Source organism: Clinocottus analis, unplaced genomic scaffold, assembly GCF_023055335.1.
Source record: "Clinocottus analis isolate CAN_PGR_092001 unplaced genomic scaffold, fCliAna1.0.p SCAF_9, whole genome shotgun sequence".
Lineage (NCBI taxonomy): Eukaryota > Metazoa > Chordata > Actinopteri > Perciformes > Cottidae > Clinocottus > Clinocottus analis.
The window spans coordinates 19460060-19487961 of NW_027176251.1; the positions used below are offsets into that span (position 1 = coordinate 19460060).

Sequence of the window (27902 nt, forward strand, 5' to 3'; positions counted from 1 at the left end):
CTTGGACTACACAGCTGTGTGAGTGTGTGCGTGTGAAGGCTGAGGCCGCCCGCTTGCCGCTCCACTTTCCTTTTTTTTGGGTGACCAACTTGGCAAATTCTTGGCCTTGGGATAGAGACATCACTCTGTCATTGACACCCCACTTATCTAGCACTCACGGAATATCAGAGCGGGCCGTCACGGCGTCGTCTGCCCTTCAACAATCAACAGCAGTCCTCACACTCATAACTGCCTCTCCTCAGCTCCTTGACATCGCCGCTGCCGCTGCCGCTGACAATTTGTCTATTTGCCACTCGGAGAGCCGAGCGCTAATGTCTCACCGTGTACGGGCGGCGGCGCGGAAACACGTGAAGCGGAGCGGCCTTTAGCACACATCAACATGCGGCTTTTCATATTAGAGACTCCACATGAACTGTGCTGGGAAAGAGTTTGTATTTAGGTAACCTCATGATTTAGTAGGTCTGTTAAGTGAAAGGGAATATAGTACAATTAAGAAATATATATATAAAAAAATTGGGAAATATTTTTACCTTTTCGCCTCTGACCATGATGGCATGCAAACAATCACTTTTGCTTTAAGGGGAGACACTACAGGTGAAAAGGTTAAGTAATACTGTAAAAATGAAATAATATAAAACTCCATGAAACTTCCACAAATTAGTATATAATTAAGACATTATCTTATTAAAGATGTGCTAATTTGCACACAATTCCAGAACAGAAATCTGAACATTAAAATAAGATAATCCTTTATTAGTCCCGCAGTGTGGAAATTGCATCAACGGCCACAAAAAACCTTTTCTCAATCTTTTTAGTAATATAATGTTGTATAAATTAGGCTCTGGATGTTATCTGAACGAACACTTCTGTAAGAATTCATACTATGAAGAGACTTCTGGCTCCGAGTCTGAGACAATTTAGAGAAAACCTTTTCAAAATATCCTTTGTATGAAATACCCCTTACATTGACTTAATATTAAGATAAGAGTTTAAAAATGATGTTTAAATATGAAAATGAGGCATTCTCTCATGATCACTTTTTGTGAATTTAGAAACAATCTTCATATATAAAGAGAGAGAGTAAAGTAAACATCTGCATGTGTATGTTGTATGTTTTCTCCTATCTAGTGTAAAAGAAGACATGGTATAGAAGCAAAATAGCCCAAAATCTCAAAATTGACCAGTGCATTAAAAAACTATATTATTTGTTGTGTCTCTTCAAAAGCAAGTTTTTTCATCCTATTCTTGTAAAATGTATTAAGTATTTAAAGTACAGAAGTACTATAATTATTATATTCATAGTTATTTTATCATTGGATTATTTTTGTTGCCGCATTCATTTGCATTTTATGTTGTTGGTTGACGAAGTCATTATAACCCAAGTATATATTGGTATATATTGGTAGTTTAATCCATGGCAGGGTGTTGTATTATAATAATATCTTCATACAAAAAGTCTAAGATTTTAAGCATTATGTCCCTCTAAAATGTAGAGGAGTAAAAGTATGAATTAGCATAAAATGGAAATACTGAAATGGTACTTGAGTGACCAACCAAAACTCATAACTTAAATATCTGTTGTAATATTTCATTAAAAGCGTCCGATGAGAAACAGGATTTTGTGTTATCATGGTTGCATACAAGCAATTCATGGTGTTGTTTGATTACACATTGTTCGGCTTGTCCTGTATTATGTTCACTAAGCCAGAAATTTTAAGCTGAACAATAATTTCGTACAAAATGTCTTTTTAGCTCGGCAGCAAGATTAATCTTACTCAAGTGGAAAAGTCAGAACATCTGGTTTTGTGAAAACCTGCATGTATTTGAAATTGTAATCCTGATTGTAATCCCCCATTCTTACAAAATGTATTCGTAATCTGGTTACATCTTTTTTTCTGTAACGCATTATAGTTAACTTATTTGTATCCTAATTAAATAATGCCGTTTGATGTAATCATATGCAATACAAGCCCAAAGTAGCCAAACACCAACAGACACTTGAACAACTTCAGAGCATCTGCAACCTTTGCATATGCAAAAGATATTACAGTAGAACTCTGACCATTACTCTTTAATATTTGTATCTCAGACCCAGACACATCGGTCTAATTCAGTCTCTGGGTCAACTCGATCGATCACACTCCTCTGTCATTTGCACACGTTATTCCCTTCACCGTTTCATAACCTCAGCCTGTTTTAGTTTTCTTCTACGAAACCGAAGCTCCGCATTGAGCTTTGGTTTCTGATTGATTGACATTCCGGTGAAGCGCATACATGTCCAGTTTTCATATTTGTCCTGTTGCAGCGGGAAACGTAAGCTGATATTTCACCTCAGAGCCTGCTTATTTCTCCCTGGCCTTTGATTACCAGAGGGCAGGAGTTGCCAGAGGGTGAGCGGATTGACACGTGTGGTGTGTGTACGGTCAGGCGGAGAAAGGAGGCACTAATTTAGTGGCTCTGAGTGTCTATTTTAGGCCCGTTGAGTCTCCCAGCCATCTGTCATTTTATCAGTGCTGTGTTTACATGCGCAGACTATCTTCTCATTAACACAACTTGTTTAAGATAAACTCATAGCAGGTCACGATCTTCCAAATGATCACTGGTTTTACATTTTCATTTGGGTTTTACAACTGTAGGTTCAGGTACGTTATGATGACCTAAAGATGACTTTATTTGTGGGGCTGAAGATTCAATCACTCTAACACTGGTGGCTGGATTTTTCTGATGACTTGCACAAACCAGAATTCACATTCATAGTGTCTCCACTGTGCAACAACAATGTTGCTTGGACAAAAAAAATTGATATATTTGAAACCAGTGGCTGCCTTGAAAAACTTTAAATCGCAGGCCATTTGAAGTGGCCGCACAATAGAATTTTTTAGACCGCGCACATTTTTCAGATCGCGCAACGATTGTTTTTCAGGGGTTAACAATCTTTTTGCGCCAGTGTTTCTGAGATAGGAGTCAGCCATCTACGCAATAGAAGATCTTTGATGTGACGTGTCGGTCTTCTTGGCCAATCAGCGTTCCGTTTCTCGACACGCGCTCTCTGTACGTCCGCTCGCGCTCTGTACCTCTGCTAGCGCTCTGCCTCCGTTAGCCCCCCTCCGCTGTCCTCCGGGCACCAGGAGTAAAGCTCGCCTAGCATAGACCGCCACATGTGAGCTATGGCCGGCGCTGTTTAGGTTGCTCTTGGCGGGCCCTGCTCCAGCAGTTACAGGCTACCATGGCGAAAAGAAAGGCAGAGCAGGTGCCCCAGAAAAAGGTCTGCCTAACGATCAAACACGAGTGGCTAGATGAAATAGTCCAAACTGACGCAGGTAGGATGAAACTTTCAGACATATTTAATTTTACATGTTTTGTAGCCTAGTTTGTTGCAAACCACTCCAGTTATTAAATTGTTTATATAGACTATCTTTAGGAAAAATGACACCCTGGCAATTTAATAGGCCTATAATTATTGTTAAGCACTGCATTAGCATTTTTCTTTCAATGAAGTTTCACTTTTAAGTGTTGTACCTGCTGAGAAATGACAAAACACCTTTGATACTTTATATATATATATATATATATATATATATATATATATATATATATATATATATATATATATATATATATATATATATATCTCCCCTTATTGAAGTTAAGGCAAGGTTAGATCCTTTAAGTTCAACTAAACTGACTGGTAAAACACCATGATTAAAATGTTCCCAAAGTCCAGCCATTATAAAGGATATTGAATAAATATCAACCTTGTATACATATTGATGCATTTGCTGTCATCTGTTTGAATCCCCCAAGGCTAACACAGGCTTGTCGTCATTTTCGGCAGGTCGCATGGCTGCAAATTACTCACAGTGCTAAAATGTGTGCTCAGAAAAAAAAGAAAATTGCTCAGTACTGAGAAACATGAGAGGGAAGACTCTCCAACAACTCCTGAGGAGAAGTCCGTATTGGCGTCTAGCTGGTAGATGTCTAGACTCTCGACACTCTGTATCTGCAGTCCCAGCATGGACGGGCCTTGGGGGTCCGCCAACTGACACCTGGACGAGCATCCGTCGCCAAAGACAAACTTGTTCAAGGTAATGGATATTACACACACACACACACACGTTGAGTTGCAAACGACTCTCGCTGGAATTAACAACTTCTCAGACCCTTTTAGCAACGAGCTGCTCATAGTGAACCATCTTTTCTGGCAGCAGTGTCTCTCGCTCCATCGCTCGCTGAGCTCAGGCAGCAAGGCGTTACTATGGTAACGGGCAATCGTGCATTGGTGTCAGCAGGTCATTTCCCCAGAGATTTGTCCTGAACATGGCTCCGGAATAATTTTGTCACATGTAAGCCAATGTGAAGCTTGAATGTGAGATACTCTTTGTAACCTGACAGCCGGCCAACATGTTACAGTGGATGGCAGAGTGCTGGCTAACTACTTTTATAGTACAATTCATATGTCATCTGTGAAGAACAGTTGTTAAGCTTACATGTTTAACAAAAAATACAAACAAGGTGCCAGAGTGCTTAAAAAAGAAACAGGATAGAGCTTGTTAAATGGCTCACACCAGAAAATACGAAGGCAAATGAACTTGTATTTGTATTGCGCCTTTTTGGTCTTTCGACCACTCTGAAGACTACACGCTGCTCACCCTGATGGCGAGGGCAACCAAGTAAAGTGCAACGTGAAAGACTACACTCATGATCATTCACACCCGTCATTTGGGTTTGAGCGTCTCGCTCCAAAAACCCTTCTACTTGAACTGGAGTAGCCGTGCAATGAACTGCTGATCCTCCAATTTGAAGACAACGTGCACAAAAATTCCACCCACCTGCAAAACCTGACCTGCTTCTGCTATGTCGAGATAGGATGTACTTCTTGAATTCAGTCAGATCAATACACTCACACAAACCAAATGCCTGTCAATGAATTCATGTATGCTGTGTGTGTATGTTATTTTTTGTTGATTTCGTTGCAAACAGAGGCTTGTTGGACGCAACTGAAGCCCCTTCACTGATCAGTATGAAAATCTCATAGCGCCTGCATGATTCCTTCTTTTTCAATGAAACTTCTACCGTGTATTCAAGTGACACCACTCGAGGATGGGAGACAATATCAGACGCTTCTGGAACAACAACCACAGCCAACAACCGCCAACTGTAAGCAGACTTGAATATCAAACATGCTGATTAATGTTGGTTTAAAGCTCCACCTTCCAATTCCTGTATTCACCATTTTTGAGTTGAGACCGAGCTTCAGAGAAACATTCATGTCGGGGAACAAAACAAGCTCTTGTTTGTCAGTCAAACAGTGAGAGATCGTTCTGGAAATGATTTATTCATGGCAACAAGACTCGGTTGCAGGGAAACAAACTGACACCGTAAGCAGGGCCTGACCCACAGGAGGGCTCGCTGTAACATCCATCCCATCATGGACCGTCCTGCATAGTTGCAGATAACCCAGGCTGTGTTGTTTCAGGCCCACTACGGCTGCACAGATGTGACGTTTAAAGCTCAGAGATATTAAAATCGGAGGCCCTCATTAAGCTCAGTTATTTATGTTCATCTAAAACCCCCACACGGCAAACCCTGCCAGTCGTATCAAATGTCTTCGGCGGTGCGGTGGTCATGAATTGTCGTCTAAATAACAGCAGCTGTGAGGGCCTGTCCAGTCGGGCTGACTGATGTCTTGGCTAAGGATGCTCCTGGATCACAATAAACCTGTCACAGACATTTTATCATCCGCATTCCCCGCTCAGGACATTTCCACACATCTTAAATTTCCATGAGACGAGCAGCAAGACGGACACGTTCTCATCTTGCCAATTGCATACTGTACGTCCTCTCTCGCGTATTTCACTCCTCGCTTGTCTTTCATTATCTCTATTAATGGCAAGAACTTCGGGCTGGAAAGAAATCCTGTCCGACATGTTCGGTCATTTTTTTGCAGTCGAGGGCCCAACGGCAGCGAGATCTCGCCGTCCGCATTGCGCGACGGTGTCTAGACCGACCGCTACGATGACTTTTTGGGATGGATTTTCATGGTGGGATGATTCTCAGACGCTAATGATTTTTATTTGATTGGTGCGAGTACAGAAACACAAAGAGGAATGACACACAATACATGAATAGAGACGGTGGTAGAGACAAAACACATGTAATGATTTTAAAGATTTAATAATGACGATCACGATAATGATAATAAGCATGTTTTAATAAGTAATATATTAAATGCAACCTGTGTATGAGTAGGTGTATATTTATAACTGAATATATACTGTTTATACTGGGTATATGTCAGAGGGTGATTTCATATGAATTTGACCTTTGATGATGTATTTTGATGTTGTTAAGCAACACTCAGACTTTCCTCAAGAGAAAATATTTTAAACCACATTTATGTTTCCTCTGCCATGGAAACAAAGGCTCGATATGAGCAGCAGTAAAAGCACCACAGCGCTTCTCCACAGGGAGGAGGGATGTGCCAACAAAGCACGTGACCGGGACAATTATACTGTTTACAGTTTACATCCAACGCCAGCGTTCAGGAACAATGCAGGAAGTAGTCAGGAAGAACGTCGACATAATTCAAACCCTGGATTATGAGTGATAACGTTTTTTAAATTCCTTTTATGAGTCCTCCTCTTATATCTGTGCATGAGAAACAACAAGAATGTTCAAGTTAGGGAGCGATCGTGGTTACGGAACAATGATTGCAGACATGAACTTTGGTTTCCTACATTAAGTCAGACTCACTTCAACCTTTAAGTTCCACTTTGTTCCATAAAGGCTAAACGGTGTTGGACATTGTCGTCACGTCAGTCAACAATTGTCTATTATGGGCAATATTTTCTATTTCTTTCCAACACCTGACATTCATTTCGCTATGATCACCATCTTTCCCCAATCAAGTATTTTATTTAAACCAATTCAATCCTTCTCATTGAAATGTGACACATGTTTTATAACATACATCGGTTTTGGAAGTTATGGAAGTACAACGTCGTCCTGCTGATAGAACCATCCAATAAGAAATACGTTTCATGTCTTTTTTTTATTTTGTTGATCTGCATTGACAAAATGTCCCCAGAAGATGAATCCTATTTGCCAATTTCACTCTGACTGTCATCACGTGTGCCTCAGTTTTCTTTGTTCATTCTCTTCAGTCGCCTCTCTTACTCCATACTCCATACTCTCTTGCCATCATTGTCTTTCTCCCTCCATCTACCTGTGCCAGTCACCTGACTCTGACATCCGGTCACCTGACTAACAACCAGTCACTCGCTATTGGCTCTCTATGACCTTCCCTGCTTATTCTTTAACCTGTTCCTCTTTTCCCTCATCCTCCTCTTTAGCTTCCTGTCTCTACATTCTAACCTCCTGAAACCTGACACTTGTTACCAGCCAGTTTTGAACCTCAGATCTTTTGAATCTCTTTACATTTGCTCGCCTATTTGGACCGCCTTTTCACGGTCCCAACCCTCGTCTCCCTCACTGAGGCCTCTGAATCAGCGTGTCGGCATTGTCTGCATTTGGGTTTCTATTCCTGTCCCGCCGCTCACACCAGCCGAGACGCCGGCTTTCCTTTAGTGCCACCATCAGGTCGCAATGTTAACGTTGCTTATTAATATCTCAATATCTAACGAGCAGATAGATTGACGTGAAAGGTTGTCAGCAAGCTCAGGCTCCCAAATGGTGACTCAACCTTAAGGGAACTATTCAAATGTTCATCTCCATTCCAATCAGTTTACTTTCTTACTAACACATTTTGTATTGTGGGAACATTTCCAGCTCGACTCTTCTTCTTGGCTTTTGCCTTTGGACTGTCACCTCATTTTATTGCCGTCTGAAGTTTTTAACATGATAAATCCGAAGTTGATCCAACCCGTAGACAGCGATGCTGTGTAAAAACACCCTTGATGTTGACCAGGGTCTGCCGGCCAGCACCGGGCGGTTGTTGCCACCGATACCACAGCTCTCCGTCCGCTCTGCAGCCATCCTGGGTGGGCGAGGCGGCCATGGCCTAACGCGGTAATCTCCACGACGGGCTCAGCCCTTTGTTCCTCTTCAAAGGATCTCTGAAAAGGAAATACCCACCTCAGGTTTTACAACCAGAGTTAGCCCCTCAGACAGAGCAGACTGGTCCACTCACCAGAGACCAGTATCCACAGTCCATTAAAGACGCTCAATGGCCGGATGATACACTTTTTTCTTCTTTAAAAAAAATCTTTTTCCTTGTGCGTTTGATGTGTTAGCTGAACTCAGACATTTTTGTGTCTGCACCCACGCACATACACATGCCCGAGCAGAAGGGATAGTTTCACTCTTATCTGAAAGCAGCACATTGGAGGTCAGACAGATCAAGGCCACGACAATACAACTAGACAAACATGGACCTATCCTTTTAACCTTTGACCTTGCCCCCGGCCTTCAACCCTGACCACTGACACAAACACAGAGAGAGATTGAGGGATGGACGGAGGGCAGAAGGAATCACTGGGGAGGGATTGACATCGTGATACAAAAGCACTGAAAGTGAGAACAAAAGACAAATACTGAATCTGAAAAATATCTTTAAAAAACAACACTAGTTTATTGGATTAATCTACCCTCTGATCAAAATATTAATTCCAATAAATTTAAATGAAAAAATACTGTTTTGGAAAATGTTGCACTTTCTGCACACACATAAACAACGACAATAATAATACTACTATTGCTGATAGTAATAATACTATACTTTTATGTTACATCTTGTTAAAACACATACAAAGTGCTTTCCACTAAAAGCGTTTAAAATACAAATACAAAAAAATGAATGGCAAAAACTAAACACATGACAACATAGACAGTACAAAGTAAGTATTAAAACAAATAATAACAATACAATTAAAAAAGCAATTCTAAAGAAAAAGTTTTGAAAAGTTAAGATGAAGTTTGTGGAGCCGATATCCTCAGACAGGTCTATAAGAGTCTATAAGAGTCTATAAGAGTATCAGAGTCTATAAGAGTCTATAAGAGTATCAGAGTCTATAAGAGTATCAGAGTCTATAACAGGCTATAAGAGACTATAAGAGTCTATAAAAGGCTATAAAAGGCTATAAGAGTCTATAAGAGGCTATCAGAAATTATAAGAGTATCAGAGTCTATAAGGAACTATAAGAGTCTATAAGAGGCTATCAGAGTCTATAAGAGTATCAGAGTCTATAAGAGTATCAGAGTCTATAAGAGGCTATAAGGAACTATAAGAGGCTATAAGGAACTATAAGAGTCTATAAGAGTATCAGAGTCTATAAGAGTCTATAAGAGTATCAGAGTCTATAACAGGCTATAAGAGGCTATAAAAGGCTATAACAGGCTATCAGAAGAATGTCTTTACAACCAGGAACGACACATCTGAGGAGCTCAGGATGCAGGAGGGAAATATGATTGATAACTTGCAAATATCCATGTACAAGCAGACACACATTTCATTATGATTTATATGATTGATGACATTTGCAATTTGTCTAATCGAACACATTACAACTGATGTCTTCATTTAAATCTTGAAGTTGCACTTATCAATATAGTTTTATATTATTATACAACCTGTATGTAAACGGGTTCACATTTAATCAAAGTAACTAACCTCTTCAGTAATTTCAGAAAATAAATGATTGACCTTTCTTATTTTCAAACATTTGGTTTAGCACGTTCAAATGGTGTAGAGATTATTGTTTTAAATTTAAGGGCCTGAAATATTAGTAACTTATATTCACAATTTTTTAAGTTGACTTGTCGTTTATATTGTTCTTATATTATTAATATTATTATCATTGGTACTATTGTTATTAGTATTAGTATCATTGTAACATCCACAATAGTCCTTTTTTATAATTTCATCTTATATGAGGAAATAAGTAATATACCTTCTGTACGGTATGACAATCCAAGACTTTAAAAATGAAAAAAAATATCGCTTAGCGTTAGTTTTTTTATTGAAAAGTCATGTATCATATTCAAGAGGATATTCATTAAGTTAAACCTCTGATGGAAGAAGTCAATATAAGATAAATATCGTTCATGACTTTAAAATGAACTAGTTATTATCTTAACTATGAAGTGACTGGTGGATTCTGGGAGCAGATGTTTCTTTTTCAAGACTGATGGGGAACAAACTCAAGAGAAAAGTCCTGAATAAAAAGATATATCCATCTGAAACTAATCGAGGTTTTCGTGGAATAACCACAGAATAAATCAGCATGCCTGTGATTAAAAGTACCAATGCCTTACAAACATGTATTTTTCAGTGAAAATAGTATATGTAAAAATATGAACATTATATGGAACGATATGTATCACTATGAAAAGAGAAGTTATGTGGTGAAGTCTATTGAGTAAGTAGTCTAAATATAGTACTTTCATATGAGATAAAGTTGAATTTGATTTTCTTGATGAACGTGTCAATGAATGACTGGATGCGTGAAGCTCGAGAAGTTCCCATCTTAGTTGGTAAAAGTCTCTCTTCAGCCAACTTTTAGAATTGTGCCGTTACAGTGCTTATGAATATCAATCAGCTGCAGTCCAGACATATCAGATGGGGCCCGTAAACAGGGAATAAATGTAATTGCACACACTAGACCTTTGCCCTCTACATCCTCACACATTAACCAATGTTATCCCTCCCTCGTTCAGTTGTTCATTCCTGCTGGATGTATGCCGTACATGTGTTATATACGTTGACATACACACCGCGTGAACACAATCCGCCTGGCAGAAGCAGAGCTGCATGTCACCCTGACACGCAGACTAATGCAGGAACAAGCAGGACAAGGATTAAGTGAAAATCCTACATGGGATTCCATTATGTTGCTGCGGTCATGATGGAGACCAGGCAGGTGTGCTGCAACAATGAGCTCTTTCAAATGGACAAGTGGGAGCAGTGTGTGTGTGTGTGAGTGTGTGAGTGTGTGTGTGTGTGTGTGTGTGTGTGTGTAGTTGTGCGTGTGTCAGTACATGAGTGTATGTCGGCACGTGTATGTCATACTTTTCATATTTAAAGTAGAATTTAATGGATGAATTTGTCTTCTTAAAAGCAGAACAAAGCATAAACACAACCTTGACTATTTATCAACGTATGGTGTTTATGGGGAATATAGTAGAACAATGATGGCTATTTATATATTTCCAGCAGACATTACAAAGCAATTTGAATTGGAGTAGAGTCCAATGTTCAACTTCCTTTTACATATGTAAAATTTCCTTGGACATATGTTGCTTCTTAGCAGCTAAATGCTCCTCTATGTTCGCCAGCTGACTGACTCGGGCTGCTGGAGCGGTTTATCAGAGCTTTGTCACTGAAAACAGCTGCTGCTGCCTCTGGAACCAATGTTGATGAGAGTGCAGACCCAAAACAATAGCAACCTTAAAACAATGAGCTAATCGATGCTAACAGAGGCTATAGAGCTGAGGTAGAGTGACTCCATTCACATTACAAGGGAAAATATTGATTAGTGCAGCCTTTAAAGATTTAGAGATTCTTTTTTCTTAAATCCATGTGACAATATTCATTTGTATCGTGCATTATATGGTGGTCATATACATATTTTAGGCCATGTGTCTCAAGATAAACATTCTAAAATGTTGTACCGATATCGCACATTCATGCGAGGACCCAATAACTGTCAAATCAGTCGGGATGAGTTAGGTGTCAGTGAGATGCGGACAGCATGCGCACAATGCGAACAACGTATCAAATGCAGGTGTGACATGTTTATTTTACTGGCATGTCTCACACAAGAGAAATGCTGTCATTTCAATGCTGGCGCTCTGTCTTCTCATCCGTTCATGTGAGGACGCAGTAATTAACAATTTTGTGAACAATACATATGTAAACATGAGGTTGATGCTCAATAAAAAGATACAGAATAACTGTGTGGAGCCGTGGAGGTGACGCAGTCTGCTGGGTGTCTACTTCCACTCGCTGTTCGCCAAACGTAACGTCTCAAACAATAAAGGTGGACAAACTGTTTTTCCCCATGGACATAGAGTCTATGGGTTCCCCCACTGGGTCACTGGGGGTCGGCGATGCCCACAGCTGTGTTATGACTTGGTGAGTTCCCAATCGGCAGGCGGTCAATGGCAGTATAAAACAGGAAATAAAAGTTGTACCCAGAAAGCGTGGGTAACCACTAGAGGTCCTTGAGCATACAACCATAACTGGCTCCAAAATATGATGCTGTTTGTTGCGGCAGAATGAGAGATTAACAGTGGACGGACACTGAGATGCACACTCACTCACTTGGCGTGTCAAGTGCGGACACATATATGAGGAAAGACCAACTGTGAAAAAGGGTTTGTAGGCCTCCACACAACAACAAACAATGTGTTATCTTGGAATACTGATGTGTGAGAACGAGATAACGGTTTGACGTCAACAAACATAATGTGAGCATTACTATAACGTTGTTATCTTTAAGCACATCAAATATGACTAAAAACGAGCATGAGTTTAAATGCCTACAAAGAATTCTCCACAACCACGCTCACTATCTTTCCAGAGATGCTGTTATTCACCGTCACAGTCAGAGCCGGTCGTAAATTACGTCGGGGACAGGCCAGACCACACAAATGAAGAGGTGATGAGAGCAGCTACCTGTGGAGAGAAAGTCACAGAGGAAGGATAACCATTTTAAAAGGGTGTATGTTAGATTGTTGTTTCTTTAGAGGGGGGGGGGGTGTTCTGTATGCTTTGACCTCCTGCTCCGCTACATCTTTATTTCATGGCTGACAAAATGAATGCCAACGCGGCGTAAGGAATTCTGCCTCCACGTGTGATTTATGGTCCTCAGCTGCTGTCAGCCACCAGCTGGCCTTTAGATGGGCCTCAGAGGGAAGCAGGCAGACACACGGACAGATGGAGAGAAGGAGGGTAAGAGAGGTGCAATATGAAAAGAGAGAGGGAGCAAACATAAAGAGGAAAATAGGAATGTACACAAGCAACAACAAAGCATAAAGACAATATGTCAATATGGAGCTTAATGCCTCCTGCGCTATGACGTCGTCAGACGTGTTCAAGAAAACCCAGAAGGATCTAAATGAATGCAGCGGAAGCACTCATTCTTCCATGTCCAAATCTGGCACCTACATTACCCACAATGCAACTCTACCACCAACAGATCAGTCATCAGATCCAACCGAGGCTAACTCACTTAACATCACTTGAGGACTTGTATCAGATTTCAGACGGCTCCAACTGGAGACACCAAAGGTTTTATAACAAAAAAACTCCCAGTAGAACTCCCCAACTTCTGGAAACTGATGTATGAAGTTGGCAAAGTTCCTCTTTAATACCTCTGATGTTTCAAACGGTCTCATATTCATCAGCAGAGCTAATGGCACCAATATACATATTTCATAAACAGCTGAACTGTCGAGAAAAACTTCAAGGAACACTCAAGCAATTTAATATATGAGATATATATGTAAGTCATACGATACATTGAAGATTGAACTTTTAATTAGTTCCATTTTGCAGGTCCGTAAAGTTGTAGAAATGAAAAAGGAAGACATATTTAAAAAATAATGTATCTAAAAATGAACAGTATGTGCCGAGATATCCTGACTTTAAGTTCCTAGTATGGGTCATGCTCCAGAAACACTGCATATACTGTACACAGGTGAATCCTATACTTCCCATAATGCAACTGGATGTATTTAACGAGACTGTATACCTCGGATAAATGATCACGTCTTTAAAGTACTTGTCCGCAGTTTGTAAGTTTTAAATCAGATCCTAAATAACTCTGATGATGCCATAGTTCAACCACAGAAGATATCAAAGCGACAGTTCACTCCAAAATGAGAATTCATACGCTTCCTCCTTCCTATTTGTCAATCCACAAAGTAGAGATATCAACCGTAGAAAAGTCTCTTTGCTCAAGACGAGCCACAGACCTCGTTGTGAGCAGTTGCATGCAGGAACTATTTTCTTTCTTCCGAACTACATCCAGCAACCGTATTGCTCTGCAGGAGGAAGCATCTATACTCGATACTGCTGCCTAACACAGCTACGGTTACAGTTCAGTCGACAAGGACTCCATTAATGTTCCCATCCCTCGCTGTCATGAGCACAAAGCATCTCGTCCATGAGTTCAAGCGCTTCCCTCAGCGTAGGGATACGGTTGAAATCTGCAGGAAACACTGTGTACCTGCTCGTGATGAAGAGCAATATAAGTGAACTTGACCTAAAGTGATGGAACCAACCTTTCTTTTTACTTTTTAGGTTTCATAGTCTACGTTTTGTCCATTATTCATTACAGTCTAAGAATCTCTTTCCTCCCAATTTTGTCACTCTACTGCTTAACAGAATGTCAATTATTATTAATATTACAATTATTATTTATTTAAACACACATGTCACTTTAACTTAATCACACATCACTTAAACATACACTTTAACACTCTAACGTTATTTGTTGTCTGAGCACTTTATCGTCACTTCATACTTCATTTAACACACATTGCATTGTGTTGTCATGGACTGTTGATTGTTGTTTGTCTTGTCTAACGTTTCATGTGTAATGTTGCACCTTTACGCCAAGATAAATTCCTCGTTTGTGAAATTATTCCTGGCAAATAAACGGTTTCTGATTTTGATTCTGAAACGCAGTGAAAAACATCATGGCCCGAATTCCCAGACAAAGTTGCATTGCTCATCTAAACCCAACTAATACAATGGATTAAACAGAATCTTAATCTCATGTGTGATGTTGCATCTTCCGCCATGGAAAATTCCTCGTTTGTGAAAACATTCCTGGCAAATAAACGGTTTCTGATTCCGATCATGTGGCATAAATGTATGTGGAGGGCAGTAATCCATACCCACAAAGCAACATCTGCGTTTCAGAGTGTGCGTTCACTCCTGTCCTCCAAACGCAATCAGCAGAAATGTCGCCATGAAAAAGTACGTAACTTTTAAAAACAGTTGCTCAATATACATCTGACCGAATGCAAAAGCATCAACATTCAACTTATCCGTGGTTCACAGAAATGTTCAATACATTTCCTGTCGTCTGGATAGATGCTCCTGTCTCTCTTTTCTGTCCAGTGGAAATGCCCCAAAATACTAATCTATTAAAAATTAATAAGAAAAGACACGAGGAGTTGGGGGGAGGGGAGTCAGCTGCGCTGGTTAAGAGAGTCATCTGAATTCAGGCCTCATTCCCTCCATTGATCTGACTGTTGAGAGGGAAACCAAAATGTTTGGCTTATTTTAGCCAATTAAGCTGCGAGAGAGCCAATTGTGGAAGAGCTATTGAGCGCCTCTTTGCTCAAAGTGCTTATTGTCGGGCTGCTTGCAGAAGGATCAATTGGAGGCGCTGTGATCGGATTAGCCAGGTAATCAATGCTGGTGGCTAATATATTAACAAGGTAATTATAGTGCTGTGAAGGAGGCGGCCCCGCCGCAACAAATGCTACACACCATCATTCTTAGATATTACAGGCTTTGAGTGAGAGTGACAAAAGATCCATCCCCCTCCTTACACACCACATAATTGTCTCTTTTCTGTATTACACAGAAAACACACACTCACACTCACTCACACAAAGCGCTGCCCCCTGCTGCCCCTGTGGAGAAGGTGTTAATCACATTACTAATGATAACACTTCACACTACTGCCATAAAGTCGTGCAACAGCAGGGCCCAGACTCTTAAATCTCCCTGCAGCTCACAGCAATTATTCTTACACATAAACAGCAATGTCGGATGCTTGGCCGAGTCACACACACACACACACACACACACACACATTTTACTCACAGACGCGTGGTTCTCCATTTACATTAAATCCAGCTGCTTTCATATCGTTTTGAAAGCTCGTCAAAATGAAAACACAATTCTGCTCTTGTAAATGGTGATTTATTAAGTAAAGCTTTTCTGCTCTGTTGTCCTCTTCTGTGTTCTGCCTGAGGCGGTCTCTGCACTCTGCATGGCTTCTTTATAAACAAAACATTGATCTGTCACTCTAGATATCATGTATGCGAAAACTATACTGTCATCTTTTTCTACAAAAATATTATTCACAAAATCTCATTGTCCATATTATCTTATTTACAACTACAAGATCACTTTGTGTAGAGGTGGCCTGACCACATCTACAAAGACTGATGCTAATCTGTTTAGGATTAACACATGAACTGTGGATACATTTGGAACATGTATACAAATGCATACTATTCCATAGTAATACACACACATTGGAATGGTATATGCAACATGAATGTTTTGGAGCAAAAGGCAATGGTCAAGAATGGAAAAGAAGAATGGAAGACATCAGATTAGAGAGAGAAAGAGAGAGAGAGAGAGAGAGAGAGAGAGAGAGAGAGAGAGAAAGAGAGAGAGAGAGAGAGAGAGAGAGAAAGAGAGAGAGAGAGAGAGTGAGGCAGACAGAAATGAAGCTCGTACAGCCATGAGTTCATCTCGTCATCTCTCCCTTCAGACGGGCGGCAGTGAGCAGTGTGGGAGATCTTCAAGGGTTTAGCGGTGCAAAGTATTCTCAAACACTGTCACGTTTAGAAGCGCTCGCTGCTGCTAACTGTTAAAGGGCCGGCGCTGCTTTGAAGAGCTGTCTCTTTGTCTAGGGGATGGGGACGGGGGCTTAGCTGAGCTGCTTGGTATTCCCCCCGAGGCTTTGTGCCTTTGGCCGCCATATGGGAGAGAGAAAACAGCCATATAAGTACTTAAGCAAAGTTTATATTTACCCAGGAATCTTCTCAGCTTTGCTTTACTTTAGTGGAAAAACAATAACCAGGCTGAATCGACGCTACCATTATAAGCACTTATGCAAAGTTCATATTAGCAATGGAAATTTCAACCTTGGCAGGAATGAAGCAGTACATAATGCTGCTGCACAAATCTGCTTTTCTCTCTCCTCTGAAAGACAACGTGAGAGAAACTGGACTATAATTACTGTTTGGCTTAATCCAGAATGTTGCTTCTCTCACTCATTGTGAACATTGTCTTCTCTCAGGTTACTTAAAACAGCAGATTGGAGAAATTAAAGATATAGCGTGAAGAAAGTTGTAAATATAACTTTGGTGGTTGTTATACTTCATTGTCAAATTCACAATAAACCCATTTAATTTATTTTAAACCGCTGTCACACATTTATTGGACTCCAGACTAAAAGTTTGGGAACAAACAAGATGCTTTCTTAAATTACAAGAAATTAAATTAAATTGAAGAGAAGCTGTTTTGCAAAACGTCTTGTTGATGATATTTTATTTCTTATTCTGTCAACTAGACAACTAGCAACCAGCTCCTGATGGGACACAGACTCAAGTTTCACCTAAATTGCAGACTAATATTCAGACTTTGTTTTTTCATTTAAATCATGTCGACAGCAATATGTCTTTCACAGTGTTGTGTTACTTGTTATCCTCAATTTTCCAAAGAAAGTATTTCATTTAAACCCTGAAAAAAGACAAAAGTTTGAGGATTAGTCAGAGTAACGAGGACATTGATCCTGGAAAGACTTGTGAGCACCACCGATGGAACTCGCGTTGAGTAGAGGCAATCGTTTCTGAGAAATATTTTCAAAATGTAATCCACTAGACGCATCAACTTAAATGATATACAGTTATTGAATTAGTTGATGACATTGCAATCCAATAATGATAAGGAATATATTGTCAACTCATTAAACATGATGTCATTATGCCACTGGAGGCACACACTCCTCCGAGGCCTGATGAATGGAACAGTGATGTTAGTAAAATGCTATGAGATAAAAAGACAATAAACTAAATAAACATACAACCAGGTGCCAACCGCTCGGTCTTAAACCTGCATTCTCTTTAATCCCTTCTGGTTGTATAGAAGTCTATAAAAATGATTCTCTTCTCTCTTGATGTATTCCCTCAGTAAACATGAGTTTTTGTATCACTCTCTAGTATCAAGTCTTCTTCAATACAGCATGATGTTCATTTAGTACATTATAGTAATTTAGAGTCAAACAGACCATAAAGCAGGGTATGCTTCAGGGCGGGGCTACAGGGTGATTGACAGGTCTCTACCACGGTGTTGTCCGTCTGGGACACATCCATGTTTTTGTCTTAGAACTTTAACCCTTTATTTGTTCACTTAATGAAAGTTTGGGTTGGGTAAATGGGTAATTGTAGTAACCCAAAAATATCTCGATCAGTGTTCAGTTGTACTTCATCTTGTGTCACCTATTGTTGCAAAAACCAAGATGGCGACGGACAAAATGCTCAACTAACTTTAATCCAAAAAACAATGTGTGACGTCACGCTAACTTCGTTCACTTCTTATACGCAGGCTGTGGATACCACACAAAAACATACAATACGCAGCAGAATTATACATAAAAAAGCAAACATAAATTCCTCTGGCAGGATAATTGTGAGACCACAATGAAAGACGTCCAGTAAACACAGTTACATAAGAACAGGGTCAGATAACAAAGTCTGCATAGCTTTAGGTAACTGATGCTCTCCCTGACTGCATGTACGGTCTGTCTTTGCACTAATACAGAAGCATGACGAGCAGTCATCCTCTGAACATGTCCAGTAGAACTGTGCTGTCTTTAACTATTCTGATTCGTTACAACCAAGATACTTTCCATAGGACTTGAGGAAGATGGAGTTGTTGGCTCCACTTGTTGGCTGAGTGATTTATGTGTTTGTCTGGATTGCAACATAGCAGAACATATGAGAGCTGTTTACCAAATAACTCCCAGCAAAGCTGTCCATCTGGATACCTGAGCATCAGCCCAATGCATGCTGGGAGATTAGACTGAGCCTGCTCGGCTAAATATTTACCAAGGAGGCTGCTGTCAACACAGCTCTCTGTTACTGTTAGCCTCCGCGTGTGCACTGCATGGGACAAAATAGAGGGCTTATGTGAGGAGGTTCTTGGCTTGAGGACATTTAAAACAGCTGATTTCCTTTGTCTTCTTCTTAAAGTTCATTTTGGATTCACACTGTATGCAAGACTCTTCATCTTTATAAGGACTTCATTCTGTAGCTATCAGGACACCACATGTTGGTAAAGTACTTCAATTCGAAAGTGTGTGTGTGTGTGTGTGTGTGTGTGTGTGTGTGTGTGTGTGTGTGTGTGTGTGTGTGTGTGTGTGCGTAGAGATGCGGGGGCGTAATTGATTACACATGATAAGCGGTTACTGGCTTCAATACTTCAATGTGCTTCCGTGTCCCATAAGAGTGCAAATGATTTGTGAATAAACCTCATTAGTTTGATAGAGTTTGGGAATAGATCACACACACATCTGAAAAGTCCTTTTTCTTCGACTTAGATTACACACAGCTAGAGGAGGGTTCCTTGTTTGACCAATAAGACTCAACTTCTGTAAATGGCTCTTAAAAGGGCATTTTGGTTTCATAACTTGGTCTAGTTTTGGTAGTTTTAGTCATCAAAACATTTATTTCAGGCATTCGTGGTTCTCAAAGTAAGAATCCCGTTCATGTCGTGCATGGAGCACGTTATGGACTGCGACTAAAAACAGTTGGCACTTGGAAACTATACAGGACAACAACCAGTTATAAAAAGACAAAAACACAAGCCTTAACAACTTTAAAAAAAAAAAAACAATTACTATAGTGAGCTCAATTGTAACCAAAAGGAATGGTGTCCAAAACTACAAAAATTAGACAAAAGTAGTGATAAACCAGCGACTTTTTTGCTCAAAGTGTAAGAGTGTGCCAGTCTGAAAACTGGCAAGGAGTCGCCGTCATGATGTATACATGCAATGGAGAAGTGCATCTCTACTCACAAAGAACATGTTTACAGAATCTCTCGCTTCCTCCAGTTCATTTATTAGGCTGGTGAGGAACGCTCTCCCAACTTCAGACAAATGTTTGTGTGCTGAACCATCTGTCTGGCACCAGAGCAGAGAAAAGAGGGAGAGAAAGAGAACAGACAGAGGAGTATGAGAGAGGCGGAGAAGAGAGAGCGAGGGATGTGGGGGGCGGGATGTGGGGATGGAGGGTGGTGGGGGGGTCGAGACGTTCACGGCCAGCTCACTCTCTATTCATGGATCTTAACCAGCCGTGAGATTGGCCCAGAATACCAAACACGGATACCTCCCCCTGCCTCCTCCTCATGGGTTATCCCCACCTCTCCATCCCAGCCCTCCTCATCTCCCCGGAGCAGGTTTCCAAGGCAACACTACAGGAGGTCAGAGGTCAGGTGTGGCGTAGGGTGGGGCTGGTGTGTGTCTGATTGTGGGTCCATCTGGATGAGTGATACAACATAATCAGATATCAATCCTACACTACAAGTGGGGTGAGAGGCAGAGCGGGAGAATGCTAAGCTGATTAGTAAAGCATGGGTTTGCTATTGACGTGTATTTGTGTGTGTGTGTGCGTGTGTGTGTGTGTGCGTGTTTCGGGGGGTGGAGGGGGCTGAAATCCTCTGTCAACCCTCCTTGATAGGGACATTTACAGGATTGAACATAATCAGAATCAGAACCATGTATTGCCGAGTGTGTTTTCACATACAAGGTGCATGACGTTTAACATTTAAACATTTAACAATAAACATAACACAGAGTGCAATAAAAAGGGAGTTTGCATATTTACAATTGGGTCTACTGAGTATTTCCAATTTGAACTTTGTAATATAAAAATTAATGTTAGAATAATTAAAGTTAACATAAAAAGTAAATAAAAGTGAAGTAACAAAAAAAGTAAAGTGATTATGTGAAAGTGACGGGTATGAAGTCAAGTGGCAGAGTGTATTTAAATATGAGGTGTGGAGGGATGTGCAGGTGAGTGAATGGTAGGAATAATAATCATAATAAATAATGAAGCAAAGGGAAGACGATGGAGCCAGAGGGATGTTGGATGATGAAGATGAACTCTTCTCTCTGAAAGATGCCATATGGTTCCTTTGGCATGTTGGCGCTGTGCCACATCAGAGCAGTGTTTCCAGCCTTGAACACTCAGACTCAGGTGCTAATCAAACAGGCATCAGCCAGTACGGCTCTATTTCGACCGATCTCAGTACATGTGCATTAAAACTGTCTGTTTTTAAATTTGACCAAATCTCCTTTCAGCAGTACAGGCCTTTTTTTACGGTGTGTATAGCCTATAGTTAAGTGTTCTTCTAGGTTAGAAAACAACAAAATAATGCATCATTATTATGCAAAATCACTTATGACCTGATGAGGATTAAGAAGAAGAAAAAGGGGTTGTTTCTTCATCTCCAGGCTACTGCAATTGTCAGTGGGAATGTTTGCTAAGTTACTGTCATGTGGATTTTGAGTTGTGTTTGTCTATTCATTTGTATTTTTGCCTTAAGGTTGAGCGTCTGACAAACGAGTGTTCAGTGTCCATGACCAAGGATGGCAGAATTTTATGTCAGGCGTGACCGCTGGTAATGTGGTGGTGGGCTCACCTGGCACACCATGCGGTCACCAGGTAGGGCGGATCCTGCTGGGAGAGCTACACAATCAAAGCAACAGTGTTATTTATGAACATTGTGCGTCACTTATTCTCTGTCCCCTCCATTCCACCATTTAGAAAAGAGCTCTATCTTTAATTGGACATTTTCTTAATTGGATTTCATTATGAGTTCAACTTGCTGCTGTCAAACTGTGAGTTGTGTTTTTACATTTCATTGATGCCCCAAATTGTAAAAGACGTATTTTGCTTTTTTATTATGTGGTATCACCTGTTGGCTGTGCATGTCCGCCAACATGTGTGCTGCTTCTCTGCAGTGGGCCCACTCACTGTGAAACATCCAGAAACCAACATGGCGGTGATGTCCTACTGTGCATTCATTTTATGCACAAGTTGAAATTTCTGTTTCTCTGTGAAAGCCCGTTGAGAATGGGAGTATATCATGATAATATAATGGTGGAGTCTTTGCACTTTAAAAGTTGAAAGGCAGCGGTAAAGTTTAAAGATTGGACCGGCATCCTATTTTCAGGCTTATCTGCAGTTTTCTATCTGAACGAACTCACCATCCAGTCATTTCCTCTCTAGCGTTGTTTGTATTGTCCCTATCGTTCTCCTTTGTATTTGCTACTTTTCAGTGGGATCTTGAACCATCTATGACTTTCAATCTAGTTGATGGCAGGACAGTAGTCACTTTTTAATGCCTCTTACAAACAAGCACATAAGCCAAACACTGTTAAACTAAAGCGATCAATACTTTGAATGAATTACACAATAGAAATATGTTGTTCTCTACATATTCCACAAGATGCCTAAATTCAAAGTTTATGAGATATGGAGCAGGTCCCTTCATTACCAACTGAGCAACGGCCCCAAACAACCCTTTTTACCTGCCTGGTTTTTGGTCATTTATTTAATGGCAAAATATTGGAGAATAACACAAATATAGCAAACAAACTTCTGAGTGTTACTGGACTCATTATAAAGATTTAAGTATGCAGAATACTTATCAGATTATGTTAATATATCTGCTTTTAAACTTTTATAATAATTTTAGTGAGAGAGGATTTCCTTGTGCTTGCTTTAAGTCTAGAAAAACTGCACGTGTGCTCCTGTTGCTATGGCAACGTTTTCAACTGGAGGCCTGACACAGACTCCTCCGCTAACGGCTAACTGGTGTGCTAGCTATCTAGCTTCTCAAATCTCTCAGTCACTCAGTATTCTCTGCACACGATGGTGAGTAATGTCTACATTAAATGAATTCACCACAGCAATGGTGCGCTGACTCCAGTGAAGTCATTAGCTAATTGCTACACAGCGGCCTACCATCACGATTAGCATAGTTGCTCTGTACACGCTTTTCCTGTTGTGCTAACGTTAATAGCAGAGCTTTTTTTACAGAGGTTTTACAGAGGTTTACTGTTAAATAACCTTAACACTTCGTGGTTATAAACACACTAACGGTTAATGTGTTCATTTAAGAAGATGCTGTCATCCGCGTGACATTCATGAGAAGCAGACTGGGGTTGCTGCTTCTCCACAATAACAATGTTAAAGAAATATGGTCGGTAATAGAAAGTAGTTTTAACTTGATTATGTTTTGTTGACTTCTGTGCAGCCGCCCAAACGCAAAGGTAAAAAACCTGCAAAGGTCAGGACGCCCATACTGATAGAGGGATTCACCAAAGAGGAGCTGTCCAAGGAGCAGGTGAGAGATTACGTGTGTTTGATTGTGTATTGTGATGCCTAAAGGAGAAAGGAAAGGTTTTCTTTTCAAAGCCATTTGTACATTAAATGTATTTCAGCAATGTGTCGACCTTACATGCAGCTGGAGGACTCCTAAAAGACGGTTTTAATTATTCTTCCCAAACTTGTGTCTGGTTGAAGGTTGTGATGCTTTTATTTAATACATGTTGTTGTTCATTATTTTAACCTAAAACAGTGTGACTTTGTTTCAGAAAATACTTTATTTTTGAAGTTGTATGTCCGTCCCTTAGCTTTTTGTAATTTGTTGACAGGAGTGTATTTTAGTTTTATTTTACTCTATGTCTGTTCATATATTAAGACATATGTTTGTATAATAATTAATCAGAATGAAATATACCTAAATATGTGATTTAAAAGAAGTGTAACTAAAATCATACCACAACATGCAATTACTGAAACATTGCTAAGCTTTAACTTTATAGGACTAGTTTTGTTCTCAATCATGACTGCAAATGTGTATGCTGTGTTAACATAATCTTTAAAGATTCTCAGACTTTCCTCCAGAGCCATAGAAGATATTATATTTCTGATTCATATTTGTGCCCCGTCGTGCGAACAATACATTTGACTTTAAAATTTACAATGAGTTGGTTGGTTGTCCCTTTAGGATAAATGAGGCTACACAGTCATCTAGATTGTGTGGCTGATATGCCCACATTGAAATACATGTCTGTATTCCAGATGGAAGAGCACGTTGTGCGCCTTCAAGACGAGCTGGACAGAGAGAAGGAAGAGAGAAACTACTTCCAGCTGGAGAGGAACAAGCTCCACACGTGTTGTGAGATCACAGACAATGAACTCGAGAAGCTCAGGGCTGAAAAGAAGAACGTTGATAAGGACATCGAGGAGGACGAGATGCGCTACCAACTGGAGATCAGGGTGAGGTTAATACAGCTGTGTTAATGTCAAACTGCACCCACATTTAAAGGCTTGATTCTTTATTTTATGCCATATTATGCTAAAAAAAGAAAATGAAACAAGGATGTTTTTTTGATCTATAGCCAGTGAATTTGTATCCTCAGTTTCCCACTATCCATGCATTACATCATATGCATTACACAATCCACGCATTGCATTATTATTGATGCACAATCCGTACATCAGTAGTTTCTTTACTGGCATGAATAGCTTTTTATATCAACATTAAATGGTAGGAAAAATCATGTGATTGCATTCTTTTTTTCAACTACGAGTACCAATTTGTCATTTTTTAAGCAAAAGGTGATCCTCTGACAGATTTAAGCGCTGAATTGATGTTATATTGCACATGTGATTCATCTGCTTCCACTAGGTGTACAAGCAGAAGTTGAAGCACCTCCTGTATGAACACCAGAACACAATCGCTGAGTTAAAAGCACATGGTTTAGTCTCCAGACAGTTGGTGCAGGAAGAGCAAAACAAATTAGAGGCTGAGCTACTTGAGGACGCGAGGGCCATCATAGTCGACATGCAGGAGGAGCTTGACTATGAAAACATTGTCAATGAGCTTGAACTGGTTTGTAGTACACACTATTCTATTTCTACACTTAAAGCTCAGTGGATTTAATGTGTCTCTTAACTTTCAAGTTTCACCAATTAAGCGTCAATGCTACAAACAGCACTGCTTTTTTTTATCTCAACAGAATCATAATGAAGAAATGACTAAAACACATAACAGCAGGGAGATGCAAATTGCAGGTAAAGATCTAATCCCATCTTGAGTTGTTTTCAACACCTTGTGTTGTCAAAAACTAAAAGATACAGCTTATTTTGTGTCACTATTTGAGTAGAAACCCAAGCCAAATGTGAGAGAAAGATAGATTTGCTGCAACAACAGCTGGACGACCAAAGAAAAAAGGTGATCGGTGAGGTGAAAGATCAATGGACCGGCCACATCAACACTCTGATGGACGACCACAAGGAAGCCTTCGTTAAAGTTGATGAGCAGATGGTTGGCATAGACCAGGACATACATATAAGCATGGCACTCAAGGTATAAGAGCTCAGAGACATTCCAGAGGTTTTGTTTACACCTGCAACACATATTCATTTTAGTTATTGATGAGTATGTTTTATTTTCTTAGGCACAATTTGAAAAGATGGAAAAGGAACGGGGGAAGAGGGAAAAGGACCTGGTCCGGATTCTGCAGGAGAACAAACATCTGACCGAGCGTCTCTCCAAAGTCAAAGAGGAGATCGCTGAGATTGAACGAAAAATGAAATACTTCAAATGGGAAGAGGTTGTTGGTTTAGTATTTGTGAATATCGTTTTCATTTGTGGTTGAAACTTTATGCATATTAATTGCTGCCTGCATTGGTCCTCTGACATGTAGGATAATGTACATGGTCATGAGGTCAAATTGTGTTTTTGACAGGATGACAGTGAAATGGTTAAAAAAAAGAAGCTGGATCAACAGAAACGCAACTATGAGACGCTGGAACAGAAATTCCGCAAGGTAAATGCTAAGATTGAGTTGCACTGCTCTGCCTTCAGCCTGCAGCTCCCAGCCTGCTGTGCGGCCGCTGGTTCAGGATCTGGTTAAGAGCGCTCATCCAATCACATTTCACCTCTGTTTCTCTGGTTGATTAGTGGCTTAAACTACATGGAGAAGCCTGTAGCATTATGGCCCTGTGTGACCATTAATGTGCGCTGTGATTGGTCAGTGGTGCAGCGGCGGTATGTGGCGGTAATGCACCTTTTATTGGATGCCATTTGACTTAAAAAAGAAGAAGAATCTAGATGGGAGGGGGTAGGAAGGAGGGTGCGCCCAGCTGTTGAACAGCTGATGGAGACTATGACTCAGACTGAAGGCGCAGGTATAAAATCCCCGGCCCGCCACTGCTCAAATGTTAATTCATGTACACTTGATGTGACCAAATGCGTGTTTACTTTGAGTATTTGTGTGACGTCATACAGCTTCAGCTAAAAAGAAATGAGCTGGAGAAGACGACCACTCAGAATATTTACCAGGCGCGGAATGAAGCAGACAGGAGGAGCGTGCTGCTGAACAAGAAGCTGACAGGCCTCACAGACGGCCTGGAGAAGACCAACGCTCAGCTCCTGGCTATGCTTTCTGCCTCCAACATGGACCAAACTGCTCTGGATGATATTGCGGTGAATTTTCTTTCAAGCATTAGGTATTTTAAGCACATTGCACTCTGCACAAAAACAAAGGAACCATGTTTTTGCTTGTAGGCATATATGGACTCCAGCCATTATTCCATCAAAACTTTGGAGTATGAAAGAGCTAAGCTTTTCCTGGTTAGTTTGTTTACTTCCTGGAAAGTGTCATGCATTTGTCAAATTAATGACGATGTTGAATACATTTTTGTAGTAATATATTTATGCGCGTGTATCCGGCAGGTCCGTAAGGATTTGCTGAATTTCTTCGAAGTTAAGCAAAGGGCTCTCGGTGTCCCCGTGGAGGAGCTCCAACTCAAACCCAAAGATCTTGGGTGTGTCCCAAAATGAGACGCAATGAACGCAAAGACTGACCCATTAATAATAAATATCACTTCCTTTGCATCTGCCTGTTTCTCATGCTTTTCTTTTATATAAATGTGTTACTTCTCTCCATTTGAACTAGTTTGTATCAGATTCTTTTGTGATATTTATCATGTTTTCTTTCATTCTTTTCATAGACAGTAGGCATACAATGGTTTTTGTTTTGCTGTGTCTGTCAATATATTAATAATGATATACAAAAATGAACCGAGAATTAAATACGTGATTTAAAGATGTGATTTAATGGCTGCTCTTCTATCTCTATCATTTACACTTTGTGTTCACAGAATCATTCAAGATTATACAACATAATTGTTTTCATACGGTAAAACAGATTCTCGTCTTCGCTCCATTTAGAACAAATGTAAAGTTACTGTGTTTCGCTCCTGAAGGAAGATTTGAGTGCGTTTAATGTTAATCTTAACTAAGGTTGCAAAGGGGCGGAACGTTTCCGGTAAATTTCCGGAAAGTTTCTGGAAAGTTTTCACGTGAATTTTGGCTCGGGAATTTTGAAAAAAAAAATGTGGTGACGTTTTTTTTGCAAAAGCATATAACAGGGAACTTAAATGTAGTTGAGAAGAAGACTCTTTCTAGAGCTGTGAACTTGGTTCAAATTGTTCAATTATGAACTATGAACTGAACTAGTTCATGTCGGTCCAGGAAGAAAGCATTTAAACCTGAAAGGATTCAGGGAAAAACACTACAGAAAGAAATTTGTGTTGGGGGGTGGTGATCATACGGAATACACCTTTTTTTATTCAATGTTCATGTTTTCGTTGTTCGATGAAAGAATAAAGTTCGACTCACAAAATGTCAAAAAGGTTGTAAAGTTGTATTATCAATGTTTACATGCATGTCTGCTTATGACAAGGTAAATACAGTTAAATTACCCCAAAACTTCCAGTTTATTCGTTAATTCTTGTTTATTCCCATGAATTCCTGTGGAAAGTTTCCAAGTTTGCAACCCTAATCTCAACTGATAGGAAGTGCTGAAAAAGTAAATGAGCTGACAACCAGAATCCAGGCTGCTCTGGTGTCTGTTACAGTTCCACGTGTCCGTCGGAGCAAGAAAAAGAAAGAAAATACACATTTATAAATGCAAGGTGAGCCAACTAAATCTCAAAACAGTAAATGAATAAAATATTTAAAACGTTAATGTACAAGTGCACAGACTGAGAATAATTATATTGAGATGCATGCACTAAACACTTTATTTCAAAGAACTGTATAGACG

General features: G+C 40.1%; 1 protein-coding gene across 5 annotated transcripts; it reads left to right on the top strand.

The window, feature by feature from the left end:
* Positions 1–3099: 3099 nt before the first annotated feature.
* Positions 3100–26687, top strand: LOC137781562 (dynein regulatory complex subunit 4-like). Of its 5 annotated transcripts, XM_068570405.1 has the most exons (12): positions 3100–3320; positions 3836–4085; positions 23036–23125; positions 23866–24063; positions 24476–24679; positions 24807–24861; positions 24954–25156; positions 25248–25403; positions 25539–25619; positions 26081–26278; positions 26360–26425; positions 26528–26687. In XM_068570405.1, the coding sequence occupies exons 4-12, from the start codon at positions 23866–23868 to the stop codon at positions 26633–26635; spliced, it is 1269 nt and encodes a 422-aa protein (XP_068426506.1). In that variant the 5' UTR covers positions 3100–3320; positions 3836–4085; positions 23036–23125; the 3' UTR covers positions 26636–26687. The 5 variants fall into 5 exon arrangements, with proteins under 5 accessions (XP_068426506.1, XP_068426502.1, XP_068426503.1 ...); XM_068570401.1 differs by lacking the exons at positions 3100–3320; positions 3836–4085 and adding an exon at positions 22542–22653; XM_068570402.1 differs by lacking the exons at positions 3100–3320; positions 3836–4085 and adding an exon at positions 22542–22653 and having other exon boundaries at positions 26135–26278.
* The last annotated feature ends 1215 nt before the right edge of the window (positions 26688–27902 follow it).

Bases quoted from the DNA above. Each gene is read 5' to 3' on its own strand.
- LOC137781562 (XM_068570401.1), top strand. The intron at 24,064-24,475 runs GTGAGGTTAATA...TGCTTCCACTAG, and splicing joins GCTACCAACTGGAGATCAGG to GTGTACAAGCAGAAGTTGAA. The intron at 25,620-26,080 runs GTAAATGCTAAG...GACGTCATACAG, and splicing joins TGGAACAGAAATTCCGCAAG to CTTCAGCTAAAAAGAAATGA.